This window comes from Rhyacophila brunnea, unplaced genomic scaffold (assembly GCF_057557595.1).
Source record: "Rhyacophila brunnea isolate RB1 unplaced genomic scaffold, BYU_Rbru_1.0 scaffold_8, whole genome shotgun sequence".
Classification (NCBI taxonomy): Eukaryota; Metazoa; Arthropoda; class Insecta; order Trichoptera; family Rhyacophilidae; genus Rhyacophila; species Rhyacophila brunnea.
In genome coordinates this window covers 29151521-29176750 of record NW_028233350.1, presented here as the reverse complement: position 1 = coordinate 29176750, position 25230 = coordinate 29151521, and the positions used below count along the sequence as shown (strand labels likewise).

The 25230-nt window shown below is 33.5% G+C and overlaps 1 protein-coding gene and 1 long non-coding RNA gene across 2 annotated transcripts in view; both read right to left on the bottom strand.

Annotated features, from left to right (window-relative positions):
- LOC147064107 (semaphorin-2A-like) overlaps positions 1-25230 on the bottom strand; it is a 654225-nt gene that overhangs the window by 31047 nt on the left and 597948 nt on the right. The window contains exons 4-5 of the mRNA XM_085958708.1: positions 13702-13872; positions 12212-12482 (exon numbers count right to left, since the gene is read on the bottom strand). Of these exons, the coding sequence (XP_085814834.1) occupies positions 12212-12482; positions 13702-13872 (442 nt within the window). The remainder of the gene's footprint in view (positions 1-12211; positions 12483-13701; positions 13873-25230) is intronic.
- Positions 278-2018, bottom strand: LOC147064109 (uncharacterized). The gene is made up of 3 exons (XR_015071982.1): positions 1943-2018; positions 1389-1594; positions 278-964 (listed from the first exon to the last, which is right to left on the bottom strand). It is a non-coding gene; the product is annotated as an uncharacterized LOC147064109 (long non-coding RNA).

The window sequence follows — 25230 nt, the reverse complement described above, 5'->3', positions numbered from 1 at the left end:
ATAAATTATTATATTGTTAATTACTCTGTGGGGTCCATATATACTGCTTCAATTGTAATTTAATTTTACAGTATAATTATTTATGTTAAGTACTTGATTTACTTATTATATGTACAAATGTAATATACTTACCTACTTATTAGGATATATCTTGGTGAATTTTAAAATAAGAGGAAATTAAATGGAGGTCATCGTGTCTAACTAGATGTCTAACTAGACGTTGTTAAGTCTTATATAAATATTTATACATTATTAAATTGTTTTTCTGTTTTTTATTGATGTAAAGACATGGCATGTATTCAAAGTAATAACAAATTAGCTGTGTACTATTTATTTAACTTATATTAAAACCCCAAGATTGATTTCGTCTTACGACATATTTTATTCTTCTAAGTTTTACTATGACATTGTAATATGAACCATGGATATAGTATAGTACTTAAAAAAATCAAAACTGGTAATATATTATTTCAATATTTAATAGTCAATTTTCATTTGAAGTCAGCATTTAATTACTGGTATAACACATAATTATTAACTGATATCTACAACTTCAGATGGACAAATTAATTGATATATCATATTATCAGTTTTCATTTCCTTTCAACAATGTATTCATTCTAGCAGCTATTTTAAATATCTTACTAGTTTTTATGTCATGGCACCTTACAAAGGCTCCGAGCAACCGTATACTGAGCTTCGAGAACAGATGTTTACGACGGATACTGGGTGTGCGGTAATTTTAGAAGTAACGGGAGATAAAAGAACGCACCAAATAGCCTCGCATCACGTTGAGAGTGAATACGCAACTTTGTACCTGGCCCGGCCACGTGCTGCGAGTGCCTGAAGAGAATCCCAATCTGGTTTGCCTGTTCTTCAAGCCAACCGGATTCCGGCGTCCTGGATGGCCGCTAAATACTATCTATATAGCATATCTGGCGGAGTTACGGGCTGCTAGTATGACCTGGAACGATGCAAAAAAACTAGAGTGACAGAGATTCTTGGAGGCGCCGCATTGTATCCATATGCTGCAACTAAGATGCAGATATAGCCGAAGAGAAGAATTAATATACAGCATCTAGAAAACTTAAAGTCTTTGAAATGGTGTTAGAAAGACAATGTTTCTAATATCAAAGTGATATTGAGGATGAAAAAGAAAAGACTTGGAGAGTAAGCTCTACCAAATGACATACCTGATATGATACAAGTAACTGATATGCAAAATTATATTATATTTTAGAATATTATGAATCAATTTAGCAACTTTTATATCATTATCGATAATAAATTTAGTGCAAAAATGTAATTATAAAATTGTTTTATTTTTTAAATATGTATGCGAGATAGACATAGCTATAGGTTACAAACATTAGTCACTTTATATTTACCTTTTGTAATTGTACTATTAAATCTATAAAATGGGTATATATGCTTGATGGTCTACGTCATAAATAATATTATATGAATCACGCCATGTTCGGATCGTACGCCGAAAGTCGGATTTATTTCATTATTAATTAAAAGATTTATTTCATTCCATCTTATTCATATGAAACCGTCGACAAGCAAAGATCTCGGTAGACATTTTCTCCATCTGCAAAAAACATAACATATGAACTGTTAATAGTGTGATTTTTAATCTTTGATAGTGTGCGACTGTTTGAAGAATGGTAATTAAAACGGATTAGTGATAATACAAAGCATCAAAAAAGATTGATTAACTAAAATAAAGTAATCAGGTAGGTAACATGTTTAATAACAACTAGAACGCCTTAGATTATATCAAACAAATAAATATGAAATCACAGGCATTCTCGCAATAACCTCCAAACTAACCACGCAACTAATGTAGACTAAGAAAACAATAAATTAACACTTGAATAATATATGCAAAACACACAGAATACTACTACAGTAATAAATAACATAATATTGTACTTACAGATAGTGTTTCTTATTCCTGATATAAAACACAATTCCTTCGTTAGGTATCTTGCAATTTGCTATCAACATAATCTGACAGCAGAGAGTTTTTTCTATTAGTCTATGGCCAAAAATACGGATTTACTTGGCCGGCTAAAAAAAAGATTTTAATATAGCAAGAACATTTTGAATATGCGACAAATAAATAAAAGTATATATAATATAGTTGTTAAAAAAATCTGTGTACATTATAAAATATATTTAATATTATAAATACATATATTTTTTAAATTCATGTTATAATTTGTAAACGACGAAGCACGTCAGCTAATACGCATAGTAAATGTTTAAACTTTGGTAATCAAATTCGAATGTGACAGAAAGAGAAAGAAAAACTTTTTAATCATATTAGCATGCGTAAAAGAGATGTAACATAATATCACTTTCACTTTAAAAATCATACCTAGTATTCAATGTCATAGTTCAACTTTAAATGAAAAAACAGAAACTCTAGGTAAGCATGTGTGCCCATAAAAAAACTGCTTGGCACGTTGGATAGTTGAAAAATATTATTTGGGAAATTTTGGCACGCGTACGTAAAAAGGTTCGCCATCCCTGAACTAGAGTGTGCATGATTCTTATTTTGATTTAATCTATTATGGCCAATCCTCGACGAATCGTAAACATATCGAAAACTGATAAATTTTAATTTTTTGATGGGTATCAAGTTTCAAAATTGAGAAGTTCTTTCATTTCAAGCGACATTTATTATGCGGACACTCAGATAGGATGTGCCTCATATAATTCATCATCTATTAGGTATAAAGCAAGTAATACATGCTATTATAGGTCACGTTGAAAGAGCTTAGAGGCAAAATCAACGTGTCCGGTTAAGAAGTGAGAATTTTAATGGCTTGGGGTCAATCTGGTTATCCATATTTATACACCTCTTAATGTATTAACAAATGCGTTGTCTTACTTCAGAGTGCGTACAACAACTTACTCTTCGGCCTATAAATCATAGACCTGCAGATGGCGATACTGTGATATAGTCAAACTCCGCCTCAAGATCCCAGAACAGGGTGGTCGTGGTATTGCGGACTTGCAGGCTTATTCTAACATATCACTTAACATCAAAAAAGAGCAAATTATGATAAATATATCACATTTATCACTTTACGTATTTCTGGCGGTTAATTATGTAAAAAAGTTAACCGTGTGAACTGTCAAAAGGTGATATCTTTTAACAGCCCCTCTCATGTCCGTGCTAACTTTGAGAACGAGACAGAGTAGATAAGTCAATTTTACATACTGATAATTGAGATACAAGACTGACTGTTTTACTGCAATCGCAATGATTTGACTAATAACATTGTAGGCTATGTTGATATGTCTGACGTGTCAATACAAAATTCTTGTGTTCCAACTCATTACCGACTAGATAGCGCTGGTTCGGCTTTATACGCCTGTGTTCGGTCTTATCCACTTGGGTTCGGCAGCACGAACATATCCGAATTTGACCGACATGTCTACCAACCTAAATTTTCGCCGTATTCCGAATTAAAAATAGCCGCCGATAACTGTTTAGTGTATAGAATACCTTCCGTGTTAATTTGGAACGATAATATTAACGAAAACGTGCTAAACATATTGTACTATAGATGTAAGTACATACTATAGATTATATAATTCAACTGAAAAGTGTGTATAGTTGAGAGATTTATGTAGATGTTTGATATTACGTTATTCGCAATAACTAAATATATATATAAGTATATTTTAAAATTATGTATTTATGCGTTATGGATTAAATGATTATAAAATCTAAGGGGTCATATAGAGAAGATATTGGAAGACAGGGAACCAACGATCACGACCAAATAGAAACGAAATAGACACATAATAAATGAGAACGGACGAATCGATTGCATCCAAGATGGAAGAACAATGAAATGATCGGGAAACTAGAGATACGTAATAGCGACTGACAGAAGTAAGAAGAAAGCTGCTCTGATAGTACAAAAGTAAGAGAGGCCGAGAAGAACAAGAAATATAATGCATATGTTCATTTGTTATGAATTTTGTCAAAAGTATTGTATTACGTTGTGACAGATTAATTCTAAAACTTAATTACTTGTACAAAATAAAGTCTATGTATGTAAGCCAGAAAATATCCAACTAAGTACGCATTACCAATTTAAATATCACGCTAAATAATCTAAAAAAACAATTCTACCTATCGGTAATTTGGAATCATCAAAATAGTCAACGTACACGTTGAATTTCATATAAGGATTTCAGCTTTGGTTAAATACGTATGGAAAAAGTGAAATAAGGTGTTGTCGGTAATCGGCTTAAGAACGACTTACAGACACCGATTTAAATCCACGTTGGGACAGTTAGTAGATGTACTAGAGACTTATAAAATTTGTCGAATCGACAGCATTTCGCTACGAATCAAATGAATCCGTACGATTGTGATGTAATCATTATGTATTAGGACTTGGTGTTTGTTTTACATCAAGTAGGTGTGAATATTTATCGACGCATTCGAATTTGGGTATTAGGTGACTAAGACAAAGTAATTTTCAATGTTTCTACAAAATTTCAGTCTGCAATAGAAAAACTCGCAAACGAAAATTGACACCAAGGTATTTTGTCATACAATTACCCGGATATGAGCCTCTCTCGTATTTCAGTTTGAGACCTAATTTATTAAAATCTAATTCGATACTGTTCATCCATCTTATACGAGGTCAACAAGTTCGTTGTTTGCTTTTCGGCTTCCCGAATGCCAGTTTCTCTGCCATGCGTAACGTGGTCTAACCATATTATAAGGCGGTCAATTTTGATGGACTGTGCGATGCGCGGATTCCTGTTTAAACTTGTTATTGTATCTCCGTCTCTGACTTGGCTGTGATGGGTCTGAAAATACAAGATCTCAGCTCAAATGAGCCCAGCACTTTTTCCATAGTTTGGTCAAATACTAGGTTTCAGAATTATACACGCCAAGAATGATCTTGTTAGTGTATTGTATAAGATGCATTTCAAGTGTCTATTTAATGCTTTGAAGTGTAGTATTACATGTATACACGTACCTATTTGATATTTGAGATACGTACAAGAAATAGTATATTGTGAAATGTGAAGTATAAAATTCCATAAATCTTTTTTCATTGGTTCATTACTGATGATTGATTCATGAGCAATTCCTCCAAATTCTTGTTCAACTGTCCCTAGAATTGGTTGAGAAGATTGGCGACATCAATATACCTAGACCCTATCGCAGCATTCTTAATTTGAACGAATCAGTGTGCGAGTATTCTTCCTTTTCTTATTTTACCATTTAGCAATTAATTATTTTACCATGCTCAAATTATTATTAACTGTCCTTAGCTCTTCAAGGTTTTTTTGGAAGAAAGTTGTATGGGGACTCCATGTTTGAAACAATAAATCGAACTAATGCTACCTAACAACACTACACGCTGTATAAGTTTCATCAATATTGGTCCAGTAGTTTTTGAGTTATAATCGAATAACGAAAACAGAAATTGTGACACTTTTTGTAATGCAGCTGAATCAGATTTATCATTTTTATAACGCAAGAAATTTATATTAAAAAATAAAAAATAAAATATAAATAAAAATAAAAATAAATGTCAGTGTATTTTAATCATGCATGAAAAAGACAGCGAATAAAATAAGCGATACAATAAGTAGGTAATATAATAATATCTTATTTGAAAAGAACATATTTAGTCCTTGAACTAAGATTTAGGTAACACTAGCCCTAGGTTAACAACCAACCGGTAAATAGGGTACCTACCTAACACAGTATCGCTCACACTTCCGGCATGGCGCTGTGAAATGATAATAGCTATTCGAATTTCGAATGTGGAATTGGATGTTGTTATGCGTGATAAGGCTTATTTAGCCTCATCTTCGAGGAACAATTAGTTCGAAATAATAATTACGGTTAGTTAACCCGCTCGAGACTGGCGCCGAACGACGTTCATGTATCCCGCGTGCGTGCCGCAGCGCCTTGTCGTTCGTGAGAGTGTTAATTAGGGTGGCGTGGCGTGACACGCTAGGCATGCCACGTCACTACTTATGAGTCACGTGTCAAATGTCACTTCGGTAAGTTTGGTTGATCCAAAGGCCGTGTAATATTGTATATTTGGCGAAATTGCAGGCAAATTTTGAGTTTCATTATTTTGTATTGCAGGGTGTTTTATGCCGTATGAGATCTGGCGTTAATATTGATGTAAAACGGACCTTTTCCGTTGGATTTTTTTAATTAATTGATTGCTTTGGACATCCAGCATGGATTGGCTAACCGCTAACATACTTAATCAATTGAAAAAAGGGGTCAACCATTGCCAACAGAAGAGCAATCATTTTCTATCACGGTAACGCTAGACCTCATATGACAACCCTCCAAAAATTGAGACAGTTTAAATGGGACGTCTTGCTACATCCACCATATTCTACTGACCTGCCGCCATCAGATTCACAGATATTTTTTTTTGCAGCCTAAAAATTATATTAATAGGAAACGGTTTAGTTCAATAGATGATGTCCAAAACGAGCTTGATTTATTCTTCAGCGCGAAGCCGGAAGAGAATTCTGGAAAACGTATAGAGAACCAAAAAAAATATTTTTGGTATTATTTAAAAAAAAATTAAACACCGCAATATTTATAATATAAATTATATTATATTATTTTTAACATTTTTGAATAGGAAAAAATATACATTTGGATAACAATTTATTAAACTATATAATATCATTGCAAATATTAGATATCACAATATTTCCCACAATCTTACGAGTCGATTGCAAACTGCAATGTAAAATTTACCGAACATAATTACTAGATAACGTTCAGTATTAAGACGATACATCAGTGAAACGGCAAATCATTTTCAACTATAGGCGCGACGAAATTTTGGACTCGCTGGTATTCAGAGAGTGAACGTCGAGCTGTGAACACGTCATTTTGTTTCGTGATGGGGACGGGGGTATTAATTCTTAAATCGTGTAAAGATGACTAAAGACGTTACCCATTTACTTGAAAAAGTAAACATGTCAATGAATACAATATTATTGGTACTAATAGAACAATAAACTGAACATTAAATGGACGCATGTTGGATTTATATGACAAATTATATTTCGTTCGGCATGCGTCATTTGCACCCGCGACCCGCAATCCGCGCATCGCCTAGCCACGATCTTTTTAGACCATGCCTCAACTGAGGTATAGTTATAATATTAAATTAAAAAATATATATTGCACGTGTCCACAACAGAATAAGTAAAACTTCTTGAAGCAAGATTAAAAGTACTCGTAAGTCTAACTGAAAGACGTGAGGCTGCGTCAGTAGCAGGTTTTCCACTTCCATTTTCGTTAGTTACATTAGTGAAACTTGACAACATTGTTTGTATCAATTTAATATACCTAGTTTCATCTTAATGCTCCAAGCATGGAGTCTACATTCAAAGAGAATATATTAAATACCTAAAGATAAGTATCGGCAATATGCTCATGATTGCAGCATGAATGGTAAAATAGGAAAAGGAAGTACCTACACCTGCAAGCCGGACGTTTCAAATCAAGAATGTTAGATATAATTTCCATTGATGTCGTTAATCCCTTCAGCCGATTCTAGGGACAAATAGAGGAGAATCTTAAGAACATAGTAGGAATTTCTCACGAAGATCACGACTGTCATTAATATCACAGATCTCTTTACCAGTGACGTCCCGTGGAGGCAGATTGAACGTCGCTTGGGGGCGGCAGTTATACAAAGGGCGGAAAATCGAGGAGAATCATTAGGTATATATAGAAATAGCTACTTAAACTTAGTAATAACGGAAATATCTTTCCATTAAAAAAATCAGCTCACTGGTTGGAAAGAAAATGTATTAATTAAGTAGGTACCTACTATAACAGTTTTAACAGGACTTTCTTTTTTTGTCGGGCTCGCGATGCCTAGTTAACTTCCGTTGTCCTTGGACATCACGTTCTTGGTGAACAGCAATGACACGTGCATACCTAATCTAAAATTTATCCAAATATATTTGCCAGTCACTCGCGAGTTTTGGAAGTTGTCAGGTGTATTTTTAAATGTAAGTAGGTTACCTATCTGAAACCGTAGACTCGCAATATTGTCAGCAGAAACAGAGATGGCATTTAAATTAGATTTAGTGGTATATATCTTGTTAGTAATATATCCACATAAGACATTTGTTAGATATTAGAGTCATGAAAGGATGATAAAAAGTATCTACTGTATAACAAAAATGTGGCGCATTTTGGCACTGCCTAGGGGCGGCATTTTGTCTAGGGACGTCACTGCTCTTTACACAAATTTTACAAATGTTTCATACTAAAGATCCATAAAATTCTTGATTTTCGACTTTTTTACGGCACCCGGGGTGGTATAATACTTTAGCAATATTAGGACAAACGTTAGATTTAATGGATCCGAAAAAACGGCAAGTTGGCAACAGAGAGAGCATAGAAATTTATTATCTTTTTTTCGTTAAAAAATAGTAAATTAATATCTCTTATTTTCAATTCCTTGTTAATCTAAAATATGGAAAGTTAAGAGTTCAAACCCATCGCCAGAATATATAATCTAATACTGACTATATTATTACACTATACAAAATAATATACTATCTTAATGCTGATAATCTTTATGAGATTCTTGGAAAGTTACTGCCATGATAATAATATTATCAGATCGCTTTGGCACATTAGCAATGGGTACCTACCTAATGAAAGGTTTCACAACATTTGGGACCGGCAGGCGATTGCGATGTTAAATTTGCTATTCAGGTTTTAATGCCAATCATTTAAAATCGAGTTTATAACTGAGGTGAAACGCAAAACGATGTAACGTCGCGAATAGAACATTTAAAAAATAAATGGTGATCTGGAGAGTTTATGAACGGGAGTGCCAGAGCAAATTAATATAATGTTTTGTTTATTGAATGAATAGTTTACTAAGTACAACGTAAACGTCTGTATCAGTTGATGTATCATATATATACTATCATCGAACTTCTTTGTCTACAGTCTACACAGTGGTATAATTTTTGTTTTAATATGTTAATTTATTTAAAATAAGTGATTTTAACCAGAGTGTTGCAGCGGAGCTCGGATCAGGAGCACTGACCAGTGGAGCAATGGGGTTTTACCCGGAACAGGAGCGGAGCCGGTGCACCTAAAATTTGTAGTGCTCCATTGCTCCGGATGTTTTTTATTAATAAATTTTCGTCCTAGAATTCAATGAAAATGTAACATTTGATACTTTGCAACATTTGATGATAATAACCTCACCTTTTTTGACAATTTGGAGACACATGATGAAAATGATGAATAATAAACTTTATTTTAAAACTACTAATTTAAAAAAAGATTTGTATACATATAACACACTTTTTCCCGGAGCAAAGCAGACCCTGAAGCGGAGCTGAAGCAAATATTAAGTCCCAGAGCGGAGCAGCTCAAAAAAGAGTCCAGTCCAACCCTCTGATTATAACTCTTTTTGGACATCATTACCGAGTGTTTGGCGAGATATCATGTCTTATTAATAATAGTACGTACAAAACTTTCTTATATTTGTCACTTGGTTCGGTTTCAACTTAAGGGTTTGCATAACTGAATATATTATATAACAGGAAGTTATCGAATGTAGTAAAATCAAAAGTAATAATTAGAGCCTTTGTTATATTTTAACAAAAGATAAGTACATATATTTTAAAGCTGTTTTATTTACGGCCGATATTGTCTAAGTCCACAACAAGGTTATTTTGTGAAATATTCAAATTTGATTGAAACAGCTTGAAATTTGACTGGACTAAATATATTCGTTTACACATAGTTAATTAAAACAATATATATTTTTAACTTTTGCAACAGATTTAATTAATTTGGCATTTCAACTACGGCAGTATTACGAATTGTTATACCAAAAAGATTGGCTTCATTGAAATCATGCGTGAAATACGAATATATATTGTATTGAATAATGTATTATCACCCCAAATTTCGTCGAATTCTCATGCTCAATTATATTTTTCCGATACCTAAAATAAAGTTTATAAATCACCGATCGAAGCATTTTGTCGATTAAACTTTGAGAAGTGCGGCCGACACGCCGCAATTGCGGGAAACTTCACATAATAGATTATGAATATTATCGAAGGGGCAGGGGAGGGGGAATTGCGCGGGAAAATGCCTCGGCATTGAGATGACGCGCTAAGTTTTCGCGCCATTTTGAGGCAAACTTCAGTGCGTGAGAAAGTGGAACTATTTAAGTCATTGTCTGTTTATAGTTTAGTTAGAATGATTAACGTCAACAATTTATGCAAATTACATAAAGTTGTACCTAATATATTACGTGATAGTTATTTTATTATATTACTAATACTCAGATTTTATATTAATTTACATATTATCTTCCAAGCTGCTTCAATATAATACAAGTATACAGAAAATTGTTTATTACTCTACTCACGATGAATGGTTTTCTGTCTGTGTATCATACACTTTTCTGGTTATAAATAGGTATGTTATATTACATCAATACTTGTTTACACAGGCTTAGTACTAATCATTAGTATGCATTACTCGCACTTACAGTGCCACATGTAAACAGGCCGAATGTCGCTGCTTCAGTACAAGGGTACAACTATTTGACAAAAACCTGTTGGAGAAAATGGCTGTCAAAGTTGTTGAATAATATGAGAGTAATTAGATATTTTTATAAAGTATTTATATATTATTATTATTATGTAAATATTCAGTAAAAAATCACCAGTAGTACTATTGTATTATTTTCTTATTTCCCGCAAGTGTGTTCTTTTTTCCTAATCTACACAGCCTACTTCTTTCCAAAAGTTACCTTTCGTCACTGATATATTATCTGATATAAATGCTATAGTACTTTAATTTATAGATACTATGATGTGCATCTGAGTATTCGCAGTAGGTATCTCAGCATCTATGGGCTGCATGTCACTGATAATCGCCTACATACCGACTGATTAATATTAAAACATAAGACAAATAATAAAAATAAACCTACTAAAGGGTTAGTTGTCTTTCCCTGATACAGTGAGTAATCAAAATCAGTATTCACGTGTGCCCACGTGCTAGGTGAGGGAAGGCACCGACAGTGGATTACTCGTTAAGCACACAAGACAGACAAGAGATGGCGCTCCCTAACATGGCAATTTACACTGCGAGCTAACTAATCCAATCAATTATGTTGCCCTTTTGTTGTTTACTGTCGAATTCATTAATTGCCATACTATGTGCGCAAGATAAATAAATGCCTACATAAAATAGTTTTAAAACTTTCGCATACGGCGCGACGTGATTGGATTAGGTACTGATAAATGCATTATCATAGTCGTCACCAGCGAACGAAAATTATACCTAGTAAATCACAACCAAATCAGCAAATCGCATTAAGACTGTCTTAGATACGCAAAATGATCCGTAATTGATGACTCAAAGTCAATTGAGTTGACAGTCGTCATATGATGTGTCAAATAGTATCTTTAAAATACTAAATCCAAACCAGTCGTAATTTTTCTTTATATTTGTTAGCTGGAAAAAACATAGACTTTTTTAGTGAACACAAAGTTTTTTCAGCTGAGCTAAGTAATTTGACTATTTTGTTTTGATTAAACGAAGGAAAATGCAATGTGAAGATATATTGAAATAACGTTACCTTGAAATTATACAGATTGCGATTTCTACTAGTGCGTATGAATTACATAAGGGCTTGAACAGAGAGCGGTCAGGCGTTCTGCGTTCCGCGTTCAGCGTTCTTTGTAGTGCATGGATTTCATCAAAACTGTGCACACAGCAGGGAGTCAGACCGCGCCGGTCCGCACACTACGAAGAACGCAGAACGCCTGACCGCTTTCTGTATGTTCAAGCCCTTACGGAAATTTAATTATTGTTAACGTTATTATTTCCGACTGCTCTTACATGAAGCCAATTGTATCGTCTTCTTTCGCTCGGCGTCGCCTATCTACGTCATATTTTTTTTATCAAAACTATCGAACTTCACGTTTATGTAGTATGTTTATAACGACTGATTTCCAGTGATTATCAGAGTCGAATAAGTCATTTACTCCATGAATTCAAGGAAATGAAAAATATTGTTGATAGCTTGCAATAATAATAATCGTTTTTTTCTAATAATATTAATACGATATTAATTAAATATAGTTATAAATGTAAACAAAGCACTTTACTTACTGTCCAGCCATTTTGAGTCGTACTTCAGCGTCCGTTTGAAATGATACTTCTTCTGCTTCGTATGGGGATCGTAAAGATCTGATCTGAAGATGACAGGATCAGCTCTACTGAATTCTCCGTTGGTTCCTGCGTACAACGCAGCTACTCCTCCAGGATTTCCCTGAGATACCCATACGGCCGTTGAGTTGTCGGATGGATCGAAAGGACACTTTGCAGTGCCCACGCCATTTCCGGGAAAATGTTCCACTCGAGAGATATGCGTCAGATTGAGCTGATAACAAGAAAAAACATTCATTGTTAATTTTTCCTCGCCAATTGGAAAACAATAAATTAGCTTAGCAATTGATATGTGCTATTTCTATCATTCAATTAAATAGTATTGCTAGGTGTTGAATATTTTAATGTTTAAAATCGAAGGATTTTTTATAAATGTTTGGTGTCGTATTGTATCAAAAAAAGTGATAATACTTGCTAGAATATCATCGAAAAAATGGTGCACGAAACCTTACTAAAAGTAATGAATAATCAATTAATCAAAAATTAAAATCGATCAAGTTTCAAGCAAGATGGTAGCCAAATGCCCCGTCATCTAATTGGTTCTGCATATAAATGGATTAACGACATTCCCATTGTCCATTTCAACTGTTTATCAAAACCACTGTGTACTTCTAGTATTAAAAATTACCTGTGTTTTAACAATACACATTGTCGTATTAGCATTAATAATAGGATTTTCTTGGATTTGATAGTGGAATGAAATTGAACATTCAGAGTAATTAAAAATAAATGCCACCGAATGGTTCATTATTATAGAACCACAAAAATAACACATGATTTTAAATAATTACAACATAAAAAGAACTTTTTATATATTATGTTTTAAAATTTTCTGTTGAATCATATAAACTTGACTTGACTAGCTTAAACGATCAAAAAAAAAGAAATTGTACTTGTTAGAAATAATACTGAAATGTCATTTTGACATGTCCGTATATATTAATAATTTAGTTGCTAGGACCATCCGCTGAGCAACCAATAATGGTGTCGAAATAACTTTTCATACAAAACAGAATTAACTGAAAATGAATTCAATGCTACTTAAAGATGGCTAAAAAATGCATTGGCATCGTGTTCTGATATATTCTAAAAGTTTCAAATGTCTAGCTAGTCGGGAAGTTAGTTAAAAATCGATTGTAATATTTGTACCGGACAAAGAACCACCGGACAAATAAGAATACGAGCTAAGAAAAACGTTGTAAAATACGTTATTACAAATATGGCCTTTCTTTAGTATGTAAGCATTGTCATATTTTATCAATGAGACAAGTATTTAATACATTTGATGCTACTCTATCATGTATCTATAGATTAACACAGAATTTGTTGGGAATCATTCTTTAAACTTGATTTAATGGAAACTTATAAATCGCACTTACACAAACTTAGAACTGAGGTGACGATATGCAAGTAAAAAATAAATATAAACTTACATATACGACCCATTCCTTAGGGCTATGTGCATTAGTACCACATATGTAGAGGCGATGTCCATCCCCGATAGGTTGTATAACTCTGACGTGATTGTGACATTCGAAGTGTTCAGATTTTCCCTTCGACACGCATTGCGCCACGTTACTAGGATCCAGGACGAGTGAATCTTTCTGTAAACAAAAAAAAACATAGTGAGAATTTAAAATAGACCATCATCCATAAATATTGTAACTCTACCACTACTACTACTTCACCATGTTCGATCCTAAGAGGATCATGTGGGCCTCGGTGTGGAGGTTTTATTAATAGATTTTGTTTTTACGAGAAATATGAAATAATATTTATGTGAGCATGTCAGTGTTCTATTAACCAGAGCGTTGGAGCGGACTCTTTTTTGATTTGCTCCGCTCCTGGACCTAATACTTGCTCCAGCTCCACTCCAGAGTCTGCTCCGCTCCGGGTAAAAAGTTCAATAATTATTATATGTATACAAATATTAAAAAATTAAGTAGTTTTAAAATAATCGTCATTTTCATTATTAATTCTATTAAACAAAATCTCCGTCAGCAAATCATCTCTCATTATTTGCCTCTTCTGTCAAAAAAGTGAGCTTATTTATCACTCGGCAGTGTTGCCATATTTCAAATAATGCCAGTGTTGCAAAGTGTCAAAATAATATACTATTTTCATTGGATTTTAGGACGAAAATTTAATAATAAAAAATAAACATCCGGAGCAGTGGAGCACTACAAATTTTCGGTGCTCCGGGTAAAATCACATTGCTCCAGTGGTCCGTGCTCCTGCTCCGAGCTCCGCTCCAACGCTCTGCATTAACTACGCCCCAGCTAGGCGATATTTTTTGTGTAGTGTAGAGATTATAAGGTTTAATGAAAATATGACTGGCACAATTTAAATTTAATTAATTTTGTTCAAGGGCATATTCAAATATCTTCTTGGGTTATTAAGCGCCCTCGACTACTATCGGTTGGATACCACTGATCTAACCCATCCAGACCATACGGTATACAGTATTCAACGAAGGCTGGAATCTATTTTTATTTCCAAACTTTTTATGCTGTTGGAGATAACTAGACAGACTCCAAAACATTGAGCTTCTTAGTTTGCTACACACATGGGAATCCTCTAAGATCGGCCTCACATACTAGATTAAAGGAACGAGCTACTCAACTCAAATCTGTCAGACCGTCAGTTAGAACGAGTGGCTATTATAACCTGATATCCATGAAGGCTAATTACTTAACATTTAGTTTCCGCCACCATGCGGCGAGGTATAACACGAATATTTAAACTAGAAATCTTGGACACAGAGTATACCATTCATAACAAGGGTACACTCCCAGCACAAATTTGAAGGGCGCTTCTAATTCGCTACGCCACTGTATACCCCCTAAAGGTTGTTGTAGGGCTGGACGTAAAGAATGTATTAAGAATCTATAAAATTATACGAGAACATTTACAAGATTCTACAAGCCATTATTTAGATTCGGCAGTGTTCCTGGATACTGGCATGACAAAGATATTTAAATGCTGTGCGCGGTGCCAGTATGCTGCACATAAGGAGACCACGTGTATAAAGAAGAAAACAGATTATTTTTTAAAGAGATATTTCAACTCCATTCTGGTGATTTATATTTATATATAAGTTTTATAAATTTTGTGCGTACCTGTTATTTTGTACAATGCGGGGTGAAACAGTTTTAGTGTTAACAATGAAACTGGGTTAGTATAATAAGTGGGCTTTTAAAATAATATATTCAAGGTTTCAGTATTTACGTCTTGACAATTTTAGACAAGTATTATTAGTATAAAATATTTTCCATTTTTAACGTTGATATTTTTATGCCATAAAATAAAACAAAAATATGTATAGCATCTATGTATATTTTCTACTAGAAGTTATTTTATTTAAACGTTGTATATTCAAAAAAGTACTGTCAGTGTCGAATCTGAATGTTTTTTTAATACTACAAGCCACCACATTGGTATTGAATTGATAATTGAACATTCCATATGTTCTGAATGCCTTTCATTTTATTGTAAATCGGTTTGATAATTTCGGCTAATTTATGTAGGTACACTTGAATAAGCATTTACGTAAAAAATGTGAGTTATTCTTAATGTATTCGAAATGTCGTCAAATACTGGAAACATGAGGAGTGGATAGTTTTAAATGAGGACGTCCCCAAATGCACAGAAAACATATCGACTGTGTTTAGGAAAAAGGGCGTAACCCTCACAGAACAAATTTTACAGGAGGGGCAAAAAACGTTTTTTGAATGATTTTGATTCAATTTAAAAAAAAAATAGTAAGCACAGATATTGGATGCATGATGATTGATGATTTGGTGTAAAATCTTTTCGATATAATAATGATTAAAGAAGTTATTACAGAAAAATCAATAAAATTGTGGGTAAATGCTTTTTTCCTTAAATTAAAACTTAATTAAAGCTCAATTAAAACCTGAATTTAGATAATAATTCGGCATATGTGGCGTACTTCCTTTTTACAGAACTTGTATTTAGTTTTATACGTTGTTAATATCTAATAAATGCACTTTTAGAAAAATTGAGGGTTACGCTCTTTTTCCTAAACACAGTCGATATAACTACTGGGTTTTGGGAAGACGCGAAATATGAGGTGATAACTACAAAGTCTTACAGACAATTACTTACGATGCAGAAAATATAAGGAACAAAGTGCAAGGAGAAAATACACCTCTCGGCTGATGAAGCTAAGAAAGTTGTAGAGAAGAGAAACATTTCAAAAAATTCCAAATTAAATTACCAGTTCAGTACCTATATAACTAATAATAAACTTATAAATTAATAATATTAATCTAGTATCCATTTAAATAAATGCAACAGTTTTAAATCTAATCAAGGAACTTAAAGCTATTGTTGTAGATTATCTGAAAGATGCTTAATGGCTTAAGACAGATGAACCCCAACGTCTGTTTGTTTCCCTTGAATAAGTACTTTATAATTACTAGCACTCAGATGTTTTATAGGGGAATATTTACATCAACCATCATCTACGAGCACTTACTTACCGATGTGAAACTTTTAGAATGGGGTTGAATACATTTTAGTACCGATAATAGTCATCACTCGAGAAAATAAACTAGATTTATTCATTGAATTTATAGAAAAATAAATGGTACTTTTATTCGTATTTGGTTACAAAGTCATAATATGATATTATAGACTTCTGGTTAATAAACAAATAAATTATATAATATTATATTATGTTTATTCCGTAGCAGTCCTTTTTATTTAATATAATAATTCTGTGGTGTTCGATGTGTGGGTTATGGTGTTGAGGATGATGATGAAGAAATCGAAGATGTATGCAGGAACGAGTTTTATTTGCAGCGTAACGGTCGGTACGGTAGTATAAATACTATGACAGTACATACTACGTACTGAGATAGTTACGAGCCAGGTATTTAGATTCGATTGACATTTTGATAAATCGGTATTCGTAATTTATAAAGTCGAAAGTAATATCTAAACATTATATTCCAGTACATAATTATATTGAACGAGTCAGCGGTTTAAATACGAGTAGCTGTGAATTTAATTTATTATTACAGTCATAATATAATATGATACTATGGGAATGGATATTAGACTAATTTTCCATTGCGATACCGTATTTAATATCGCCAATCAATCTGCTGATACAGGTAAACAGTTGTTTACCGGTATATGAGTCCATGGGAATTTATTATTGCGGTCGAATAATTTGATACATTAAAAATAGATATTTGATCAATAATGTACTGACAGCTACAATTCTAATTGTCCGTAAAATAAAAATGTAGAAAATTATTTTTTATTTTGTTACGTGAGTTACTACAAAATTTTCACATAAACTGTTATATTCTATTGATTCTACTTATAAAACACCTGCAGTTACTGGGTATATATCATTGCGTAGAAATTTGTTATATTACGATGTTCAACTAATTTCGAAGCTTTTTGAATAAACGGAATATATTCAGTTTATTTTAACTGCTATCTTTGTATTGAAAATGATCTTTCATATTTTTTCGAAATGAAGTGATAATAACGTACCTATGTTTATATAAATATTACTTACGATTCCAGACTCAATAATTTGACAGTATTTAAAGGTACCACCGGAGAGTGTGACACTCCGTACCCTTTTGGCACAGGTTCCGCCGCCGTGGCCGACCGTCCCTCACTCTATAGCGGTACTACAAAAGCGATTTACGTGGTACAGGTCTCACATGGCGGGAGGCGCGAGTCGTGGCGATGGGCCGAAGGAAGTGGCTTTAATATTGAGGTGTAATAGGGTGAAGCAAGTTATTTATCGATGGTGATAGTTTATATATTATAATATGACGATTTATGACTTTAGGGGGAGGAGTTCGTAGAAAATTATGACTTCACAAAACAAACAAACTATGTACGATATTTATTCTTCGATCTACTTTCTACGAATATAATAAACTGGTGATGATATTATGGCCCACGACGGCCGAGTGGCTTAAGCGTCGGTTTATAATGTCGTGGGTCCCATGTTCGAATCCTGGGTCGGGATAATATACACATTGTTTTTGTAATACAATTTGTGAGGAGTCAGACTATGGACCTAATAGGTTTAGCAAGTGGCTAAAATCCATTTCTCAAATAAACAAAACATATGTTAATATAACATCCATTCTGTGGAGGCCCAAATTATGATCCACTAAGGATCTAACATGGTGAAGTAGTAGTAGATGATATTATACTGAAATCTATTACTTATTTAAAAAGTGGTTTAGACACGGGACTAAAATGAGAAACGTGTGTAGGTAAAAATACACTATGAACATTTAAGTAACTTCATTGATGAATGAAGCCTAATAAAAAATTAATGTGGATATTAATTTTTGTGTTTAAATTATTTTTACGATTCAAGGTAAACGTTATAAACAGTCTTTTAAATTGTTAAATAAAAAAAAAATAAAAAACATTAAACTGAATTTAATAATGTGATATAAAATAACTCTTCAGCAGTAAACCGATATGTAGTAAGTAACTGATAATAAACATGATCATTATTTCGAAAGATCATATAGTTAGGCAATCAGGGTTAAATAAACAACAAAACATTAGCCATACTTACTGTATATAGTCACGTAATTAACCCGACCAATACGCAGATAGTTGTTTGCCGAGTTTATCAAGAAAATTTATCATTTCCTCGGCAAACCTAATCAGTATGCATCCTCGGTCGGGGCAATCAGACAAATCCTATCCCCTCAAGATAGGCCGTTTTCAATTTATCGAGTGGGAGGACCAGCTCGTAAATATATATTGGAAGCGTTGCCGAAAGGACATGTGTTCCAGTGAATATTTAACACACATCAGCCTACATAATATGATCGCCGCGGGGACAGACAAAGGTCAACGGTACCAGAGCAGTGATGTACGGATTTGGGTTGCCAGTGTTGTCATTGAGTTTGAGGAATCGTTGGGCCCTTTGTATTTCAAGTGGAAGTTATTTTTGATATCGTAGTACGCGCTAGAGCCGATCAATTTTATTTTTTAATGGTTGTCCAGAAGGTTGTATGGGTCACCAATCTGAGGAGGTGTCTGTAGTGGAAAATACTGGAACTCCTGAACCAAGCACTTTTCAAGATGTTGTGCCGGCGATAGGTTACAGGACAGTGGGATAATTTTGCATTAACGTTAACTGAATCTATTATTATGAATTAATTACGTGAAACAATATGTAACAGTTAGGTAATTTAGATAATGTAGTATAACGTCATCACGGTTGGACCATATGTGCTTCCAGTGACTGATGGACAATGTAATAGTATGATAAAATTATTCTTTACCGGAGCTTTATTCTTTTGCTCACAAGTGTCGCAACAAGTTTGGAGCAATAGCGACTCTCGATGTGACCGCATAGCATTTTCTTGTTTGTTCGCTTTCGCTTTCCAGTCGTCATCACTAGAAGCAGTCAATATACTGAACTATTTGAATCCGTAGATTAAAATATTAAATAAGTTAAATTAGGTTAAAATATATTTGGCAGCTTTTGGTATAACCAAGCAGATAAAGGTAACACCTACAAATATTCTGATCTGGCGAGCTCAGCCGTTCATGGGCATTATGGCAGCCATATATAACTTAATTTAACTACCTAAACATCCATGTGGATTTTATATAGATATAATTATATGGAAACTATTCATGTTACAACACTGAATATTATTTTATCCCGGGATTGGGATCTGTAAAACTAACCCCAAAATATATCCGAGATTGCAATGTTTAGTTACTATTATGGTTTTATGGATTCGTAAGTATTATCGGTAATAAAATAGTATTGAACGAAGCTCACTATAATGATTCATTTAACTTTTTCGTTTGTTTCAATAGTATTTTCTTTAAATATATGCATAAGTAAATACAATAACATACACGAAGGCATACGAAATATGGACTTTTAATATCTAAGAGATGTACAAGAAAAGAAGAACGTGGAAAAGGCCACAAAATAAATCAATGGATACAAATTACGCGATTTCAAAAATGTCACCAAACAGGGACATCGGTCGGCGAATGGTTAATTCAATGGCTGTAGGGTCGCGGTTACCCTAAAATCCAGTGAATTAACGAGCTGATTAAATTCGGCTTAAATGCGATCGAATTTTGAGTTTTGAGTATCGATGTATCTCGCCGAAGCTTAGGGGTAGGTACATTGCTATGATCGCGTTACAAAACTAATTAACAAGGTAGCCCGAACATTTAGCGTTTCTTATTATAAAAACAAAAACTAATTCTAAAATATATAAATTATATCAACCAAGGACGCCTTTTTGAACAAGGTAACAAACGTAGCGAAAATGAGTGTTGCATTTTCAATAAGGTATCCTCCGAAGGAATAGAGGCCGGAGAAGAGGGTCTGAAGCCACGGCCGGAGTCCCGGTGGACCGTATGGGTCGCTAAGCCGCTTTTCACCCTCTGTTGGGTTAACACTTTAACCTACTAATGATGAGGAGGGTCGGATGGACCCCGAAGTAGATCTTAATTAAAGTTCATCGCAATAATGGATTACTTGTCGAATTATGCACTCGTGATGATTACATTGAATATTGTATTAAAGATCGCAGTTGGAGCTTTCAAGGTAAAATTTTGATAAGGCAATATTTACTCTTATTTGATGGAATTACAAATATTTATTTCATGGTTCATTTAGTAAATTTATTTTACCACAATTTGCATGTGACTATCATTATGAGGAACTACAAAAAACGGTATACGTGCTGAGGAAAATGCCATACTTCGTGGATTAAAACTCTCCATAATTAACACGAATGCAGCTTCACCAAAGTGTTCCAGGTAGTAGACGATTGAGTTCGCAATGACGTTGGCTGAGGATGGCATAATAAGAATAAGAAAAAGCAGAAGACATGTACATCACTGTTTCTGTATTTATATAATAATAACCATTCGAATATATTCGTATCTACTTATCGATTGTAGGATTTATCGGCAATGCAAAAAATACCAGTACACAAAAGCAACTGTGATTAATTCCTGGTTATAATAAATATCTGAAACTCAAATTACATGAAAAACAAAACTAATAATGTAGTCTCAGAGTTCAAACGGCATATATCTGGTCGTGAGTAATGTAATGCGGAATGTATAATATGAAAAATACACTGGAAAATGATATAATAACACGGGAAATGGCGGGAATCTATGCAGAAGCAAAGGAAAAGCGCGCCAAAGCAATGACTGGGAAAGTTTAGCGCGGGAACGCGGCAGGAGGGTCACGGAGGGGAAGGGGAAGGACATCGAGTGAAAACTTTGCGGGTTCGTTTGTAAGGGCACGCGGTTTGCCTTTTAAACTATTCAAGTCGACGCTTGTATTAACTTAGTCATTGGAAATAATTATTTGGAAGGTTAACAACATGACTAAGATTTAATTTACTGAATGACAAATTGGTTATGGTAATTTTTGAGAAAACGCTGAGGTAACTACCATACAGCTTTGGGGATACATACGATGTACATGTCTCCGGTTTATCTTAACACATTTTATTATATTGTATTATTGAACTACTTACCTTCATACATATATAATATATATATATATGTTACACCGAATGTGCGAAATTGGCTATTACATGAAATGGGCAAAATTTTGGCTAATTCATGTAATAGTCAAGCCTGTTGCCTTATTCATGAATTAGGTAAATTTTCTGCTCAGTACATGAATTCGCCAGGGTATGGAATTCTTGAACTGTCAACATGACAGAAGAAAAAGTAAATTTAATACGGATGGTTTTATTAGTTATAATTGGACATCATATAATATTATTATTATTAGGTTAGGTTAGGTTAAGTTAGGTTTTGTAATTCTGAATTAAATTATTCAACTGAATGTCCATTTTGAGGTTAGCTATCAAGTGTCAACAAACTATCACAAACATTCAATCGACCATTGCACGTTTGATACCCAAGCACGAATCAAATCGCGAAAATACTTTTCAATCAAATTCTTCCGTTATCATATTATAGTTCTAGATTTTTTTTGCGCATACTAAATGGATATGAACGTCATTGTAGTTATTGATTGGTATATTTTTATATTATAATCAATGATATTTGACACATTTGTTTAGTTTGATTAGTTGCAAAAAACACCACCGGAGCGCGATCATCTATTTTGACCATAGATAATATATGTACATTTTGACCAATGCATGAGCATTATTTAATACATTTAGTTTAGTTGCAAAAAATACCACCGTAGTGCTACTATCTAATTTGTCCAATACATGAACTAGGCAGAAAAATTACTGCCGAATTCACGCACTCTCCAGATATTTTGTCTAATTCATGAATAAGGCAACTGCCTTGCATTTTTCATGATTTAGGCAAAATTTTGCCCATTTCATGTAATATTCAATTTCGCACATTCGGCGTAACATATAACACATCTTAAAGAATATGTTATTTAAACCTCGTCATTGTAATATTAAAATAATACATAGGTAGATATTAATACATTAGGATTTATTATTAGTAAGGTATAATTTCCGCTTCAAGTAAGAGTAAATGACATCCAGACTGTGGAAGTTACTTAGAATTTTTTTTTACAACAGAATGGTATTAGCTATTTGCTGTATCATTGGGAACATGATATGTATGAAAGAAGGGTGCTAATATATATATTATATTATTTTTATTTTTCTCGTCTTCTGCTTCACTAATTAGGTCTTCTCAAGTGTATCGATACGTTATTAATGTTCTATTTCAGATCGAACATTTATGACATCATCAATTCTAGTAGGTAGTTAGTAATATTTGTAAAAGTGACGTTCATTGCATGTATTCCGCAGGACTCTCTGTCATACACCATCCTCATGAAAACGCGCTGGAGTGGATTGAGACTCCTTCGATCTCTCTGTAGTGCTATTGTTTTGAAAATGTGATTTTGTATTTGTGACTGGTTTTGTTTGAATATCTTACCTATACCATACGAGTGAATGAATAATATAATACATTCATAGCAATGTAACTAAATTGAAATAATATTACACATCATCATTAGTTTTATAACCCATGGTGGGTATCATTAAATCATCTATGGTACGGTCTAGCCCAGGGGCGGGCAAACTTTTTGGATGGAGGGCCAAATTCAAGAATTCAAAATAAGCGGCGGGCCGCAAGTAAAATACCATTTTTAGATATACACTATTTATTATCACGAAAAATAAACATTACAAAAAAATTAATGAGAAGAATGTAAGTGTTGTACATTTTTTCAAATTCACGTGTTAATTTTATGGTTGATATTTTCAAAACTGCTTGTAAAAGGGCATCGGAGATATTTGATCGTAAAGAATTTTTATTGAGGTTCATGATCGAAAATGTTTGTTCACATATATAGGTTGATCCAAAAACAACGAACATTTTTCTTGCATAATCTTTAAGTTGTTCGAATTTGTCTGAATTAAGGGCATTGTACAATTTGGATATATCTTCACGTCGATGCAATTCTCTTAAATCTTGCTAAACTTGTCACAATTTTTCGGAAGTCACCAAATCTTTGTAAAAAATCGTCATTCAGAGCTTTAATAATTTTACCATATTCTTCAAATTTATATTCTGGTATATTCAGCAACTTCAAAGTTGGAAAGTGGTCCACGTTCTTATTCGATATCTGTCGAAGGAACAACTTGAGTTTTAATTGAAATCCATTCAAACTCTTCACCATATCGTGGGCATATATTTTTTTTCCTTGCAACGCAGAGTTAAAAGTATTTAAATGTGTCACGATGTTCAACATAGAAAATAGTGGTTACATAGTGTGAGACGAGACGCAAGGAAGACGTACTGAGATAATACATTAACGAAACAACAAATTCTTCAAATTTTTATCTATTGTCAATATTTTTTAAAAAATATATAAAAAAAGTTATTCGTAATCAGAAGTACAATTAATGATGGCGGGCCGCAAAAAAATACCCGGCGGGCCACATGCGGCCCGCGGGCCGCAGTTTGCCCTCCCCTGGTCTAGCCATGTTCAGGTATTGCCAAATAGTAGTTGGTACCTATACAATATGTAGACTAGTGTTACTCATTTCATTATCGTGCAAGAATTAGGATCCTCTTCCAAGAATTTATTTTCTAGGACCGTTGGACTCTTAATATGATTAAAACTAATTATAGATGCAGTTATGGTCTAAGTGTAATACTAGATGACGTTGTAATTAACAGTTGATGAAATATATTTCCTAATAAGTTTACTTAAACAGCCGAATTCTTGTTGCGACGCTAAATGTTGAGACCTGTGGCGGGAAACAGTGAAAAAGGATAATTTGCGTTCTACAGAGAAAATAAATGCGTTTCCATGTTGCAATTCTGACCGACGAGAAAATTCTTACGGTTGATTATAGCGCGATGTTAGTAAAAAAATAATATGGATTGGATGTAACACAGTGAAATAGCGAGTAGGTAAGATTATGAATTAAAATACCACCTAAAGAATATCCCAAGTAAGAAATTGCATATTCAGCAATATATTGAATAATAATTTACAGTCATTTGCATTATTGTTAAATATTTGCGTTCGATTAGTACAGTACGCCCCACCGGGGGAGGGGGGGGGGGCAAATTCAATGTTTTGGGGGGAAATGTGCAAATCAATAATGTTTTCTACATTTTTTGTTGTTGTCAAAAAAATTATTTTCAAAAATATTATTTTTATATTGTAGCCATGACTTTCGAGAAAATTACTATTGCCATTCCCATCATAATATTTAGTTGAATGCGGCGTTTTAGCGTTGTAAATGATTTGTTAGGTACTGAAAAAAAAGAAATCGATAGACATCTGTGGAGATTTAAGATTAAAATTGATCAAATTAGTACCTCACATAAAAACTCTTGCAGCTCACATCAAGCACAAGGATCGGACTAATTTTCTTCCGAGTTGTACATCTAATATAATATAAGTACCTATGTACTTACTT